We start from the raw sequence: 15,868 nt of genomic DNA, 5'->3' as shown, positions 1-15,868 counted from the left end.
TTCAGCACAAATCAGAAGGAAGGAGTAAGAGGCAATGAGTCTCCCTCCCCCTCTTGGATAGCTCCCAGCTTGTTTCCCAATGAATATTCAATAACACTTTCCAGCAATCTGGGAACAATTTTTTTTTTTTTTTTTTTAATATTCAAAGTTATGAACGCTTCGTTGTGATCTCAGACAGGACTTCTGATCCACTTTGGCGGCTTTCTGGTACTGAATTCAGCTGTGGATCAAAACAGAATGTCACCCAGATTGTGTGTTGGATATACCTTGGAATTTTCCCTCCCAGAGACAGACAAAAGCACATCAGCCTCGCTCAGCTCAGATTAAAGGAGTTATTTTTGAACATTGGAAAATGGGAAACTAACCAAAATAGGTAAAAAGTGGGAACAGCCCAACATGGAGAAAAGTTTCTCCAAAGTGAGAAGTTACTACCCCTGTTTGCAAGCCTGTAGAAGCAGGGCAGGATGCAATTACTGCAGCATCATTCTTTTGCCCTATGGTTATTCATTCCTCATACACTGCATCTTAGGGCGGAGTCTTCTACTGTTTTCATGGGATTCAACTCTGCAGGGAAGTGAAAAATGGTTTGGAATTATTTAGTAAAGGGAAAAACTTCCAAGTACTAAGGCCAGCGGTAAGAGATCAGTCATTCTTAGTCTACGCATAGTATCAATTGCAATAGCTTTATTGAAACTTCTATTCTTAATCAATTATACAATCTTATGAGCACTGACTGTAGAACCTATAAGAATGCAGTGACTGCACTTCCTAAAAGAACAAAAACCCTTATGAATTGCCATATTGAAATCAATACCCAAAGAACAGGAAGGTGTTTCACGTCAGACTCTCTCCTTCCTGGTATCAGCAGATTCCTGAACAATTCAGGTGGTAAACAAATGAAATGTCCCCAAAAGAGATAGGAAGGACACAAGAGGACTTCCCAGTATGTGAAGAAGCAGACGAAAAGTTACTTAGAAGCACAAAAATGTAATCAATTACTGTGAAACAAAGTCAACATGGTGCAAGCACAGAGGAACAGAAAGAGTGTGGTGCCTCTGTCCTGTTGGGATATCCAACAGGCACCACAAGACTATTGGTAAAGCCCTTGATAGTCTTGAATATAGAAATACAGGATGAAATCCAACTATAAAGGAGGGAAAAGTGACTAAAATAAGAAAGAAAATAAGACAAATTTTAAGAAAAAAAGACAAATAAGGTGGTGTCTTTCCAAATCATCTGCTTTTTGCAAATCCAGCAGCAAGCTACCAGACGATCAAGTTATTTCACGATCTTCTTCTGCCATATAAACTGCAGTCCGTGTAGGAGAGAATGACAGCGTTATCTTACCTTTTAGTTTCCTTTCTGTCTAGTGATTTTACTGTTCTGGGAGTCTGCTTGTGTGTTAAAAAGCAGAAGAGAGCTCATTGCTGGCTGTAAGCGAGCGAGAGGGCTGCCCCCCAGCACTACGGCCGTCAATTTCTAGCATCTCAGGCAGTGGAACAGGTTGCACATTTTTGCTGAATCCAAGGAAGAATAAAAAGGCAAATACAGCAGTAAGTCTACTGAGATCAGCAAATTTTGTACCTTCCCAGGAAAAAGGAATTCTCTTGAGAAAGTTGGCAATGACTGGAAGAAGTGGAGCATGTCAGTGATCACAAATTCCAACTTCACTGGAAAAAAAAGTCTAAATGTTTCAAAATCCCATTCCTATTTAATAAAAAACAGAGCCAGATGTGAGTGATCAGAGCTGCTGGTTCTCTCATATGCAAAAGCAGGACCAAGTCACCAACAAGACGCTCCAGTCCAGCAGAGATCGTATTGTGAGATTCTAGAGTCGAGTTGCCTGCCAAGATGTGGATGAAAGTACTCACTTTAACACATAATCTGGTTTTGACCAGAAGGCTTTTAAAATCACTCAGACTCATAGCTAATCTGGGCTCCCATCAGCCAGACTCACTTCTACTTGTACAGCCGTTATCTTCGGTGGAATGCACCAGTGTGAACCACTCTGCTGATGACACACGATGCAGTCTGCTCTCTGCTGCATCGCTGCCTGTTCGGGACCTCAGAAGGGAAGGCGCAGTAAAAATATTGGCCACTACTTCTTCTAAATAACTGCCTCAGTGCCTGTGGGATGCAATGCATACTACTCCAAAGAGGGCACGGAAAAATTGCCATCCTGCTTCAGCAACACTTTACAGTTACATAATCTTGCAAGGTGGAGGGCAGCTGAAGATCCTCCTAGTCAATTGATGCTATTTTTATATTCATTTGTCTGCAAACAAACATACTTTCACCCCTTCCTCCATGATTACTGCCATTTAGTTGTAGCTCGAAGCTACAACACTTGTAGCTCTACCATTGCTGCTTCCACTTTCTGTACAAAGAAATCCAGGAAGGTGCTTTCCTTTGAAGAACCAGCTTAATGCCAAACTGTCTTCAGTTAAAAGTCATGGTTATCCTACTGGTCTCAGTCAGACACTTTCACCAAATTTCTATCAGGTTACTGACACACGCACATGCTTTCAAACTCACTTAAGCAATAGTTGCAAAAAAAAACCAAACCAAAAGCAGTGTATAAGAGCCTAGTCATGTTCCCTGCAGGTGCACAAGCGACAGAAGGCAACACTTCCCAGTTCAGTGCTAAGTGAGAATAAATGCTAGGAGAACTTTGGGAATCCAAACTTGCTGACAGTTATGTGCCCTGCTTCAAAAGATGCATAGTCTCACAGCACGCTGTTACACGAGGTCAAGGTAAAGCATGTATGGTTCTTTACAGGACCAGACCTTGCTCTGGTATATTTTTCCAGAGCCAAAGTATTACATTCATAGCATGATGTTTGTGCTGAATAAAAATCAGCCCACGAGGGGAACCAGAAAGCGTTCAGCACTAGCCCATCACAAGTTGTTACTGAAACGGTTGTACCAAATATTCATTTTGCCAAAGCCATGGAGCATGAGTGATGCCATAGGTTAAAACTCCAGGGCTTTTTAAAAATGGAGGTATTTCATATTTTCTTTCACCTTATTTTAAAAAAAAGTAATCCAAATGTAAATTTTCAAAGTGGCTGCTACAGCAAGGACAGTAAACTCACTACTTCTGCGTTAGGTGAAGTAGCTTAATTTTGTTACTACAAGGGGTTCTGAAACTAGTCTCACGCAGTTTACACTGCTGCTATCAGCGATCATTTAAGGCATGATGTTAAATACAGCCTCAAGTCCATTTTTTTTTCCTTTCCCTGTAAAAAGTTGTCACTTTTGTCTTGTGTTTCTTGGTAAGAAACTACTTGGTAAATACCACTATTATTGGTAAGTCTCTTCACCAACAATGTTCACAGTCACTGATTGATTCACTCAATACTCATCATCATCGGTTTCAGTTTTATCCCAAGTTGAGGAATGGGAACTTTTCTGGAAAGTCAGTACATGGACCTCAAAATGAACTTTTGAGAAAACAAGTAGCATTGTCTCTGTAGTACAGCAACCTGTCGGGACAGTCGTCCCATACAGCTTGGCTGCTGTGTCACCCGAATGCTGCCATCAGCAGTCTGACCTCAAAGTCCACTATGATAGGCCTTCTGACACAGACCTTCACAGAAGGTCTTCACAGAATCATAGAACAGGCCAGGCTGGAAGGGACCTCGAAAGATCATCTGGTCCAACTTTTTGTGGGAAAGGGAGCCTAGGTGAGATGATCTAGCACCCTGTCCAATCACATCTTGAAAACCTCCAGCAATGGGGACTCCACCACATCCCTGTGGAGGTTGTTCCAGTGAATGATGGTTCTCACTGTAAAAAATGTCTTATATCAAGACGAATACGAACATATTGACATTATTGACAAAAAAAATCCCCTTTGAACTGAAAGCATACAGTCTTATGTTCCTCAACATTGATTACATTATATAACATGTAAGCAGCTTAGGAGACATAGTCCCATAATCACGTTATTCTCAACTCAGAAAACTCTAGAAAAAGGAAAGAGGACCTCATTGCTGCCGCTGAACTCCTGAACTTGTGTTAAGCTAAAATGCACTACAGTGGTAGCAAAAGACAAGAGATGTCTGTCTGATAGTGGCACCACCAGTCTGGGAAGATCCATTTCATTGAAACTCCTAAGGGCAAGAAACAGACGGGTGATTCCTACCACCCACCCCTGTTTTTAAGTGCTGCAAATAAAGTAGTAAATCCACATTCTAAAGCTAATGAAAAGCCAGATCTAATTAGTCAGCCAAGAGAGTCCGAACGAGCTCTACTTGGCTGTTTGTAACTTTGGAAAGATGGTGTTTTATCAACAACAAAAATCAGATTGAAATAATGAATCTTTGAAGTTATTGCTATCTTCTTTCCCTGCCTTGAAGGGAGGACAAAAGATTCTTAATTTATAAGGCCTCATTAACTTACCTCTCCCAGTACCTGAGTTAATTTTGGCATCTTTACAAAGCGTTGTACAGGGCTAACATTCCCAAGGCTTTTAAAGCCACTTCTGCCAAGCCTTCCTCCTAAATATGTTTTGCACTTAACAAGCGTTAAGAAATCCTTTGTACTACTTTGTTTAAAACTCTACCAACTCTTCCATCTGAAGGACTGTTTATCACATTTTCACTCTTTTTATAGTTAACGCTCTAAAAATTAACTGACCCTTTGTTCACAAAGACCTTTATCATTTAATCCTCAGCACTGAAGAGCAGCTTTAATGCCTTTGGAGTGGGAGGAGAGGACAGAGGAGTATTCTGCAAGAAACAGTAACACATTATTTCATGGACACTAGTGGTGGCTTCACAAAGCCACTTTCTCATGTCTGGAGGCACACAGCAATACAACTCGGGATGTTTCAGTTACGTTGCTTTCAGCTAATTGCAAGAGAATCAGTGTACGTGTATCTTTTGAAAGTAGAAGCAATATTCAATCGCTGAGGTTTGTATTCCTCCTCCAGCCACTTCTCCAAACTGTTGGGATGACAGTTGTGTCAAGCTGTTATTTCTGCATGTATTATCATGTACTTAAAATCTACTTACAGATTAGCACAGAACATAAAAACGATTTTCTAGAAGGAATAGCTGATTTTTTATAAGTCCTAATATAAATTTTAGCCACAGAGAAAAACAAAAACAACGCTTGAAAATGCTGGAATCTGGTCCACAAAACCAGTATTGAATCTGTGGTTCTTTTATTTGAAGTTGAAGAGGGTGGAGCGGTAAAAGGCAGGAAAGCAATTTTTTTTTCCAAATACTTGAAAAAAAAATTGTTTGTTTGTTACTTCCCTCAATAGTTGCAGTTTCAAACAAGCCAACAAAAAAGGCCCGTAGTGCTGACACACCCCTGTCCCACCTTCAAAAGATGAAAGGAAAAGCCTTTATTTCCCTTTCTGCACTTGGCTTCTCTTTGCCTGTGCTACCCCGGAGCTCCCTGGGGTTTGGTTCACCGTGATGGTAAGGCCTGCTGGCCTCTTCATCCTTTCAAAACTGTAGCATTCAACTTTTTCTTCACTGGAGACTGTCCTGGTGCTTACAAGGCGAAATCCATCTTTGAGTAAAGTGTCAAGCAGCAGGCCTAGCACATTAGTACCATTAATCAGCTTTCTATTATCAGGCTTTATGGAAACATACCTAAAATAAGAAAAAAGTAGTTACAACACACTTCAATTACTTATTGAAGGATGGAATCCATTTTTTTTAAAAACAAACCAGGTCCTCAGACGGTGCAGGTCAGCATAGTTGCATGGGTTTACAGCAACCAAGGTTCCCGATATTTTTTTCCTCCTTTGAGGACTATTAACTCTTTCCCTCATTCTAAGACCAGTAATTCTCAGTTCATCCAGTTACATGTTGGGTAAGGAGCACTTCTCTTTCACCCCCACACCAAAACTTACTTTCTTAAGAAATAGCTGTGATAACCTCCATCTCATTTAATTTAATGGAGGAGAGGTGAATGGCATGCTCTGTATAATGCTGCAACAGTTTTTCAGCTAAGAGTAAATGATGGAAAGGACAGTGAAGTCCCATTCACCCCAATAGCATCACTTTTCATTACACGGGATCTCTCTCTACAAACAGTGACATTTATTGCAAAGTTACCTTGCACAGCAGGCCTTGTGGTAACAAGTATGAAAATCGTTTTCACATTGCCTCAAATTATTTTATTTGATATAAAGTACAGTTTAAGAATCTATCCAGACATTTCAAGGAACAGAAGTCAGGTAAAAACATTGTTACAAAATACATAAGCTGACAGGGGTGAAACTGTTCCACAGTTCACAGGAAAGTACACCAAACATTCATGGAAAGCACAAAAAAGGTGAAAGAGTCCATGTCACCACAAAGACTAAGTCGATAGAAATTCAGCAGGCAACATAATCAAACTCGACTTGTTTCATTACACAAGCTTTTCTACTGATCCGCAGAGGAAAATTTTTACCAAGTCTGAAGAAATAAAGGAAAGAATCAGCAATATTTTCCCCGCTATTTAAGTCGCCATAGCCTACTCAACCAATTGTTAGTCCATTAAAATTAGTAATACATTATAGAGTTAAGGTTTGGCACATAAATAGATGTTGCTTCGCAAATGCAAAATAGTTTTTCTTCTACTTGCTTAGCTAAAGAAAGCCAGAAGAAAGATAAACTTTATTCTTTTTTTTTTTAAAATAATCAAAAGACTGCTGTGTTGATTCATATATTCAGAGAGAATAACCCTTTTGGAAATATTTTAATGAAATTTCCATAAAATTCCAGATGTTCTAACAGCTACAGAGGACAAATTAGGTTACATTTTCTTGTACAGTAGGAACGTGTCTCCATACAATAGAGATATCCAGCAAAAGCTTGTTTAAAAAATGTAAGCTGTCATTAGAATACGATACTGCTATCACAAAAATCACTGATATACAGTAATCTTAATAAAAACAGAACCTGGCTCTGAATTCAAAGAAAACCCACTGTGTAGCATATAGTTAATAATCTACCCCTTCTCCCTCCCCCCAATAAAAGGCTCTACAAAAGTTTTCCAGTCCCTGAATTGCTATCTTAGTTCCACTGGTGTTTTTAACCCTGTTTGGCCATTCTCTTTTTCCTCTTTTCCATGTGAAAGTCTTTTGGACCATGAGCTAGAGAGAGATTTTGGAGATTTTAGGCTTCCCCAGTACTTCACTCCTTATTTATTTTGTTTCCTTTGCTTCATTTTACTCTGTGTTTTTCAAGTCCTCTAGAAGGTCATTGATGCCATGAAATTCTAAAGCCTGGGAGAGCGAGTGAGGAGGAAAGAGCGGAGAGAGAGAGAGAAAGACCCAACAGAACTCAGAAACAAACATTGAAAACAGTATTTTAGAAAGTTGAAGTACAGGCATATCAGTGTAACAGAAATTAAACTGGGTATTTCAGAACTAGAAAAAGATAACATTAAACTAGCAGAAAGAAAGAAACATATTTCTTTTCTCTCAGACAGCTGTCCGATAGTTTCTTTAAAATGAGCTTTGCTAGCACGTAGCGTGTACTTCATGAACTAGAAGTCACGAAGACATTTCTATAATGAGAAGTCACACTAGGGAGAGTACCTGGCCACAAACTGGTCACCAGCAGAGTAGTCAGTACCACACTGAAAAACCATGTCGTGATGAGAAGGTCTTTCCAAAGGAAGCGGAACGAGTGGTTTCTGAGAAGGAAAAGGGCTGTTCCAGCTCTGTCCTGACTGCTGCCCTGTAAACACAGTGATCTGTTCAGCTAGTGTCTCCACAGTGGTACTGCAGGAACCAAAGATCCGGAAAAAAGCCTGCATCTCTTGGACAGAAAAACGCACTTCCAAGATCTCCAGCCTCGGCTTCAGCAGGTGTTCCTGGCTCAGGAGGTCAGCCAGAGGGTAGAGCCCATAGAATTCTGCTTCTCTCTGCAGCCTCTGATAGTCTGAGAAATCAGTAGGTAAGGAGACCTGGAGAGTCCTCAAGAAGTCCATGATGTAACTAAACAAAGTTCCATCTCTGTCCACAAAAAACTCTCCATTCACCAGTTTAAATTCCCGGTCATCATTGTTCAACATCCGTGCTAGCCTGGACTCAGGGAACTGCTGCAAGGTAGAAGCTCGGGTTACAAATCTCACACCTCCCACGCTCAGAACGACCACCTCTCGATTACTCATTGCTATCTCAGCCATTCAAGAATTGTAACTCTCTGATCTACGTGTTTGTGACTTGGTCCTTCCTAAACTGCAAGGCATCTGCAGCTGCAAGAACCATTCAGTGCTTTTAGTAAGTGTTTGGAGTGAGGTGTGGAGCAGCGACAGGATTCCCAGGCAACAAAGATGTAAATATCATGTACAATAGTTTTGTTTGCAGGGTTTGGTTGCTTGGAAACTTTGATTCTTGGAATTTAATGTTTCATTTTTGAAATGAACAGCTTGCAAGGACTACTGGAAGACAGTGAATTGACCGTCACACCTTATTAAACCTTGAGAGAGGCCAACGAATACCCCCAAAGTATGGCACACATTACGTTTGTTTCCCAGAAATGTCAACTAAATGTTTTCATTCTATATATTGCTGTTCATAGGACCACTGCAAAAAGAGGTTAGATGCGCTTCAAGCAATATATTTCAGTATTGTATGCTCTTAAAGAAGGGCACTTCAGAGAACTCAAGCTTACAGTTCACTTTAAATCACTGTTATCCTACAGCCAAGTCATTACACTCAGAAAATTCAATTAATTCCTGAAACAAGGTACACGAAAATACAGTAACAGTAGGAGACCCTATATATGTTCCAATGCTAAAGCACTTCCAAACACCAACAACATGCATACTCCTGTCATGTTACGCACTCTGTTCCAAGGAATCATCCCATCATTTTTCCTGGCTTTTGGAATTACGATCTGGAGAGACAGAGAGGGACAAGAAAGAAACTGCTATACCTGCCGCCTTTGCAGGGCTACAGCACAAGCTGCCTTCCTGTGGCTGACCCGTGCGTGCCTTTCACTGCACTAAACTGTTTACATTAAGGCCGCTTTTTAAGAAAGTGTGGCTTCAGAGAAACATGGATCTAACAAGACAGCTCAGTTACCCCAACAATTTGATGTTGGAAAAGTAAACTGCAAAGTATGTACTATCTGCAAAGTACATACTATCTTGAGGCTTGTTCTTCTCTTATCAACCTCAACTGATTTCTCTTTACCCCTAGAATTTATGCTTGCCCTGAAGATACATTTTTGTATAGAACATGTAAACAATAACCAATATCTACAGTAACCTGAATGGACAGGATAATTACAACAGTTGGTTATACAAAAAAACACACCTATCTATTTCAGTGAGAAGTAACATCCTCAGATAGAAAGTGGTTCCAGAACGTGAATGATGCACTCTGTATTTTGCAGTGGAAGGGCAGTGCTCAACAAGCCTCTCAGTACAGCGTTCTTCTCAATCACAACTGTTCTTCTTCTTTCCAAGCCACCTCCCAGCTAGAAATTTTTTTAACTATGACGTTTTAGGAAGTGACACTTTTTATCTCATTCTACAATTACATTAACATTAAACTAAGTACACTGTTTGGCCCTATATTTTGGTAAGAAAAATGATTTACAGTGAATAATATTCCCATAATCACCACTGAAAGAAGAATCCAGAAACAATGTGTTTTTCAAAGCTCCATTTCATCTTCTAGTTTATCAGTGCTCAAACTATGTGAACAGTACGAATGTTTTGGAAACATTTTGAATCTTTGAATGTTTTCACTGGAAATCTTAAAAAACCAATTAATTTTAAGAAGTTCTATGTTTTCTTCACCAGATCTCTCTTAGTTCTTATATTTCAGCAGGGACTTCACAACAGTTTATATTTGCACACAAACTGTGCAACATTATCCAGTACAACCAACGTATAGTTTTTACACTTTTCTCTTAGAAGTGAAGCTCCATCTGTCATCTGTTCCCAGTAAAAGACTGCATGATCTGCTATCTCCACTGTATCTGCCAAATAGGACAAGCTAATTGTAAAGAATTGAGATTTCCAGCACTGGAGATTGTCAACGACTGACTCCACAAAGGACATTCTGGTGACAGCAAGAATAAGCAAGCAAATAAGAGAGGTCACTATAAATCTGCGCGAAAAGACTGAGGGAATCTTGAATTTAAGAGTGTTGTTTTCCTGAGGCAAGGAAAGTTTGTCCACATCAACTAGTTTTATTCCATTCCACTGGCTGGTATCAAAGCTCTTCATGGTAGGGCTGATGTCCACACTGGAACAAGGTAAAGGGGTTTCTTTGAGCACCTTGATTTTTTCCCTGAACTCCTGCATCTGTTGCAGAAATATAATGGGTTCAGACACATCTTTGAAGGCCTCTGCGATGTTAAAAGCCATCCGTTGCTCTTGCAGAATTGTGTTCAGTTTATTGATTTCTGGATCGTAGGCCTGCATCACTGCAAGCTTCATGGTCTCAAAGTCAGAGAGAATCTCATTTCGTTTCTGCTCCAGCGTGTGCTGCAGCTTCTCAAAGAACTCCTTCACTTTGTCAGAATCTTTGGTCAGCATCTGCAGAGCTTTCCTCTTACTGGTTTCTAAGGTATCCAGCCGCGAGAGGGCATCTCCACAACGCCAAGTTTCAAAGCCCTGAAACAGGGTTTCAAAAGCCCGCTTCTCCTGGGAATAAGCTTCTTCGATAGAACAGAACACGTGCTTTGTATGGTCACCACGGGTGGCACAAACCCCACAGATCAGCTGCATGTCTGTCCGGCAAAAAATGTTAAGGGGTTGCCCGCTATGCACTTTGCACACGGGCATTTTCGGAGTTACTTTGATTTTGTTATACTTCTCCACAATACCTTTCAGGGAATAGTTGACTTGCAAGCTGTTGACTCCAGTAACGGGAGTTTCCTTCCTGCACGTGGGGCATTTGAAAGGCGATGGCCTCCAAAGCACATTCCGCACGTTTCCCTCAAGAATTCCTTCCAGACACTTTCTGCAGAAATTGTGTGAACAGGGCAGGACACGAGGATCATCAAACAGGCTACAGCAAATGGGACAGGTGAGATCTTCCTCTAGGAGCTCCATCATATCCTAGGAAAGAGAAGAAAGATGGTAACAGAACTTATAAAATTTATTTCTCCTCCAGGGAAACGACGCAAAAACCGACCTCCATCCGAGACACGGCTCAGTGAGAAAAGGATCTACTTTCTTCTCGAGTATCCTTAAGACAGAGCCTCCGCTGGGTTCTTGCAACCAGTCCAATTAGCTGTGGTATCTGGCCACCAGATGGCAGGCACAAAAATGGCTCAGTGTCCAGGCAGAACCATTTTTGGATTCTCAGCTAGAAATGCAGGAAAAGAAGGCTTGCCAAACCCAGCAAGGACTTCGAATGAAAATAACTCATGTACTCATAATAACAGTTCAAGACTTACATCTTTCTTCACTGATGCAATACCCAGAAACTGGATTTTCACAAGATACCCAGCCAGTCAGCCCTGCTGAGATGCGATTACTCTCTGCTTGCTCAACTCATCCAAAGCTTACAGTTTCAAACCCCATGCACCGCTACTGTAAGAAGACAATATTAAAGGTGACTGAAAGAGCCCAGCTTCAGAAGTTCTTCAGCTACAGAATATGTGATGTGGCTCTTTGCTCTACCTGCAAAGACAAAGGGGAGTCACCACTCACTTAAAAAGTTAGCTTTTCTCTTGCTCCTGCAATATTTGTAAATAACCACGTAAATGAGTTATTGTTGAGCTGCTCAGCACAAAGTTAAAATACTTCAAAGAACAACTGCGCATAATCCCTGATAATTCGTCATGAAACAAAACTGTTAACCATTTTTACTTGTCTGCAATCTCTATTTCCAATTCCATTCTCACAGCATCCATGCCTCAGCAATTCCTTTTTGGGGACAGGACCTACACGAAGAGGATTTATCATATACCCCTTTGTACTGAAAAGTCTCAGTGAAGGGACCCAGCGCACCACCCTCCCAGTGCCTCTAACCAAAGCCAAGTTCTCAGATGCAGATACCTCATAGTTTACAGCATGCTCTAAGAAAACAAATAGCTAATAAAGACCAAAATGGGTGAGGGTTTGTATTAGCCAAAACTCTCAAACACTTAGTTTTGAGCTATAATTAGAAAGATGTTTCCCTTGTATAAATTCCTTCCATATTATACAATATATATTCATACAGATATGTAATAAAATCCCTTTTATAAATTAAAAGATGCATCACAAAAAAGAGCATCAAAGTAGTTCTGTGACAGTAAGGCATATGAATGAGCTCTTTTAATTAGTTTTCATGTTATTAATAAGGTTCCTGTCCCCTCAAAGAGATATAAAGTGGCAAACATGAGAGCCAAGAGGAGAGCTGCAAGAGCAGATCCATGCTGCACGGGACAAGAAGAGCAATAAAATCAACACCAAAGCAAAGGTAACTACAGGGAAGAAAGGCAAGGTCAATTCTGAGTTTCTTTCACAAGAGGACAGATACAGTCCCAGCAAGACTTCACAGTAAAAGAGCCATTCTTGACAGGTATAAGCAAACCTCCCATGCTTCGCCAGTGAGGAGGAGGAGGGGTATTCCCCGGGCTTGTTTGGATAAGGAGAGTTTGAAAAAGTTGCCAGCTTTTCTACTCATCCTCAGGACTAAGGTCATCAGGCAGAAGGTGGCCACCATTACAGCTAGGGACAAAGCCCCAGAGAAAAGGTCTAATGACTCCATTTACCACCTAAGGTTTCCTATAGGACCACAGATCCCATTCAGAAACTTCATTTTCTGTGACAAGAAAGTCATTTTGAAGCACCTCTCAATGCTAGAACAATCAAGGTTTCTCTTCTGTCCTCTTCCTACTGCTAAAAACAATGGGATGACAGGAAGAGGATGATTTTGCCCCCATACTCTTGAGTCTTCCTCTTTGTGAATAGTTCCCTCCTTCCAACTGGTACTCACAGCTTTAGCCATGATAGCACCACAAACATCAGTTTTGCTCATGTGTTAAGAGGATAATAACTACAAAACTAAAATGACAGTTCTCCATCTTTTAGTAAATGGAAATTCACAGTGCAGAAAATATTTGCTCTGGTCCGTCTCCTTTGCCAGGGAGGATTTTACTTCTTAGTTAGGGAGCTGGAAAAGCAGCTTTGCATGCCTGACAGTGAGGACTGCAAACCACTGCAGAAAACGCTTACTACAACACGTTCCATCAAAATTGCAGGACAAACATTGAAGGCTTTCATGCTCCTAAAAATACAAAAAACATATACAAAAAGGTTTCATGATCCAAATAAAACTGTCCTGGTGCATTCCAACCCCGCTTACCCAATTAAATAATTATGCTTTATAAATATAACTGAATTTCAAAACCATTATATGACATCATTAAAAACCTAGGATTTTAAAAAAAGAAATGGGCAAGTCTACAAGCTTCCCCCCTCCCTTACAAAACCAGTAACACCAAACCAAAAATACCGAAAACTTGTATGACTGATTGGGACAGCTGAACTTCTGTCTTCTTTAGGACATTAATTTCAGAGAGTAAATTGCCTGTGGACTGAAATATCCCTTTGTATTAGCAACTTGGTATTTGTGTGAGGAACTACAGCAACATTTCAACTTCTCCATTGGGAATTTCTCTGTGTAACTTCTGATCCAGGTTTGGATGGCCCTGGAATTCCCCACTCGTAGCACATGGACCAAAAGGCACAACGGTTTCTTCCTTCACCTGAGCTACGTAAACTCTCTAGGTACAAACCCAGCAGATGTCACCCATGAGAAAGAGCAACTTGCACAGTTTTATCATTAGGAAGAAGAATGGCAAAACAAATCAAACCATAAATGCAAAAACAACCACAGTAGCTTTTTCCCACACTCCAGAGAGAAATTCATCTAGTATGCTTCTCAGCACAGAAGTTGGGTTTATCAGCCAGCAGCAGGCTGAAAGCAAAACCAAAATTTCACCAAGCTTCAAACAAAACAAAAATATAGCTCTTGAATTACAAGTTTCCTGCAATGGCATGTAAGTATTCTAAATAAAACTTGACTGAGTCAGGCTGCATTTCCACAAGCAGTCGAGTCACTCAGGAGAGGTCTTGTCTCCCTTCCTTTGCAAGGGCCCCGGTCCTTGTCAGGACCTCCTACGAGCAACTTCATCAGCCTTCTGTCAGACTGGTGTGTTGAATCAGCCCAAAAAAGGGTCCGGTGCAGATAAGGCAGGAGGAAGGGAGATGGGAGCTCCTCCTTCAAGCAGCAACAATCCTTACTCTGCTCACCACTTTGAGAGGAATCGCAACTTCAGTGGAGGGTCAGTGTAGACATTTTAACACGGAACAATTGACCTCCAGGCGCAATAGGTATCCAGGCAGCTAAAAAGAGCTGATGAAAGTGGCCATGCTTTAAACTTGTTATTTCATAGCCAAAGTTTTTTCCAGGAGTACCAGGTACATCCAACATGTTCAGCCTTCAGAAAGCTAGAAAGGCCAGGAGAAATAAGCAATTCTGGTTCTGTGCAGTTACAGCCCCAAGAATGCCGTTTCATCGACACGGTCTGACAATCCGCTGAGCACAGGACGCAGGGGCAGCACCGACGCACACTCCTGCGCTCACCTCCTTGTCCCTCTGTCCAGGCAGGAGTTCCCTCACTGCTTCTGGTTACAACCCCTCTCCTGCCAGGGAGGGATCCCCGACACCCGCCTAAACGATGGCATTCCCGCCAGGCCCGGCCGCACTCCCCAGCCGCCGGCCACGGCCTCCCCGGGGGTCACAACCGCTCCGTCGGGCACCGCTGCTCGGGGGCAGGGCGGCCCTCGGACTCACCCTGAGCCCCGCAAAGCACAAATCGGCACGGGGCTTATGCGGGAGGAGGAAACCAACGGCAACGGCCCCGGCCGCAGCGTCCCGCCGGCGGCCGAGAGCAGCCCGCCGCGCCGCCGCCTCACAATGCCGCGGCCTTCCCTCGCCCAGCCGGGCCTGCCCCTCTTGCCGCCGGCGCCCCCGGCGCGGCCCGCGCCGCCACCGGCCCCCGCTACTCACCATCCCGGGCCGGGGCTCGCGGAGAGGCCGGGGGGAGGCGGAGGGAGAGGGCTGCCCCGGCCGCCCACACCGCGCGGCGCCGCGGCCGGCCCCAGCCGCCGCCCCCCTCCGGGCCCGGGGCTGCCGGCCGCCGCTCCCGCTCCCGCTCCCGCCTCCGCGCCGCCCGGCCCGGCCCGGCGCCCCCCTCTCACCTCGGCGAGCCGCGGCGGCGCGGTCAGTGGCGGGCGATGCCGGGGGCCGCCATCCGCCGGCCGCCCCGCCGCACGCCCCTCCTCGCCGCGCCCCGCCGCCGCCGCTCGGCCCAGGACGGGTGGGCAGGCCCCGGCCCCGGCCCGCTGAAGCGATCGGCCGGGAGCTGCTGCCCGCCGGCGCGGACGGGATGCGCCCACCCACGTTGGCCGGCGGCCGCCGATCCGGCCCCGGGGCCGGAGCTGCTGCGGCTCTTGCCTGTGAGCGGCAAGGAGAGCCCCCGGGGCTGCCAGCAGAGAGGAACGGGCGGCCTCGCAGCCAGGCGGTGGATGCCGCTTGTCTGAAGCCGGCGGCCGAGGTCTGCAGCCCAAAGCAGGCTGCCTGTTCCTCCGCCGAGATATTTACGGGTTTCTGTTGTTTATTAACTCTGCTAAATTAGACTTCAGACTGCAGCTCACAGGCGCGTGTTGCACAGCGTAACAAGGAGTGCTGCTGGGCGGCAGTCCCGCTGAGCATCTTCCACCTCCTGAAAGCACTTATTAAAAAACCCCATCATTTTAGCCAGATATCCTTATGTGCTTCGTAAAAGGATGGAGACGCATTCCTATTTGCTTTAACACACTGGCTGTACCATTTCTTACTGGTGAATGTGTCGGAGAGTAACGGCCTGTCAAACCCATGCAGGTCTCCCGCAAT

At 43.4% G+C, this 15,868-nt stretch overlaps 2 protein-coding genes across 3 annotated transcripts; both read right to left on the bottom strand.

Moving 5' to 3' along the window:
* Positions 1-706: 706 nt before the first annotated feature.
* On the bottom strand, positions 707-8,467 carry KCNRG (potassium channel regulator). The gene is made up of 2 exons (XM_075489873.1): positions 7,550-8,467; positions 707-5,609 (listed from the first exon to the last, which is right to left on the bottom strand). Exons 1-2 carry the CDS (start codon positions 8,140-8,142, stop codon positions 5,357-5,359), a joined length of 846 nt encoding a protein of 281 aa, XP_075345988.1. The 5' UTR covers positions 8,143-8,467; the 3' UTR covers positions 707-5,356.
* A 153-nt stretch (positions 8,468-8,620) lies between these two features.
* On the bottom strand, positions 8,621-15,447 carry TRIM13 (tripartite motif containing 13). 2 transcript variants are annotated; one of them, XM_075489872.1, is made up of 2 exons: positions 15,175-15,447; positions 8,621-11,034 (listed from the first exon to the last, which is right to left on the bottom strand). In XM_075489872.1, the coding sequence occupies exon 2, from the start codon at positions 11,029-11,031 to the stop codon at positions 9,802-9,804; it is 1,230 nt and encodes a 409-aa protein (XP_075345987.1). In that variant the 5' UTR covers positions 11,032-11,034; positions 15,175-15,447; the 3' UTR covers positions 8,621-9,801. The 2 variants fall into 2 exon arrangements, with proteins under 2 accessions (XP_075345987.1, XP_075345983.1); XM_075489868.1 differs by lacking the exon at positions 15,175-15,447 and adding an exon at positions 14,984-15,139 and having other exon boundaries at positions 9,802-11,034.
* Positions 15,448-15,868: the final 421 nt, after the last annotated feature.

Source organism: Mycteria americana, chromosome 1 (assembly GCF_035582795.1).
Source record: "Mycteria americana isolate JAX WOST 10 ecotype Jacksonville Zoo and Gardens chromosome 1, USCA_MyAme_1.0, whole genome shotgun sequence".
NCBI classification, from domain to species: Eukaryota; Metazoa; Chordata; class Aves; order Ciconiiformes; family Ciconiidae; genus Mycteria; species Mycteria americana.
This window is presented reverse-complemented; position numbering and strand designations above follow the sequence as displayed.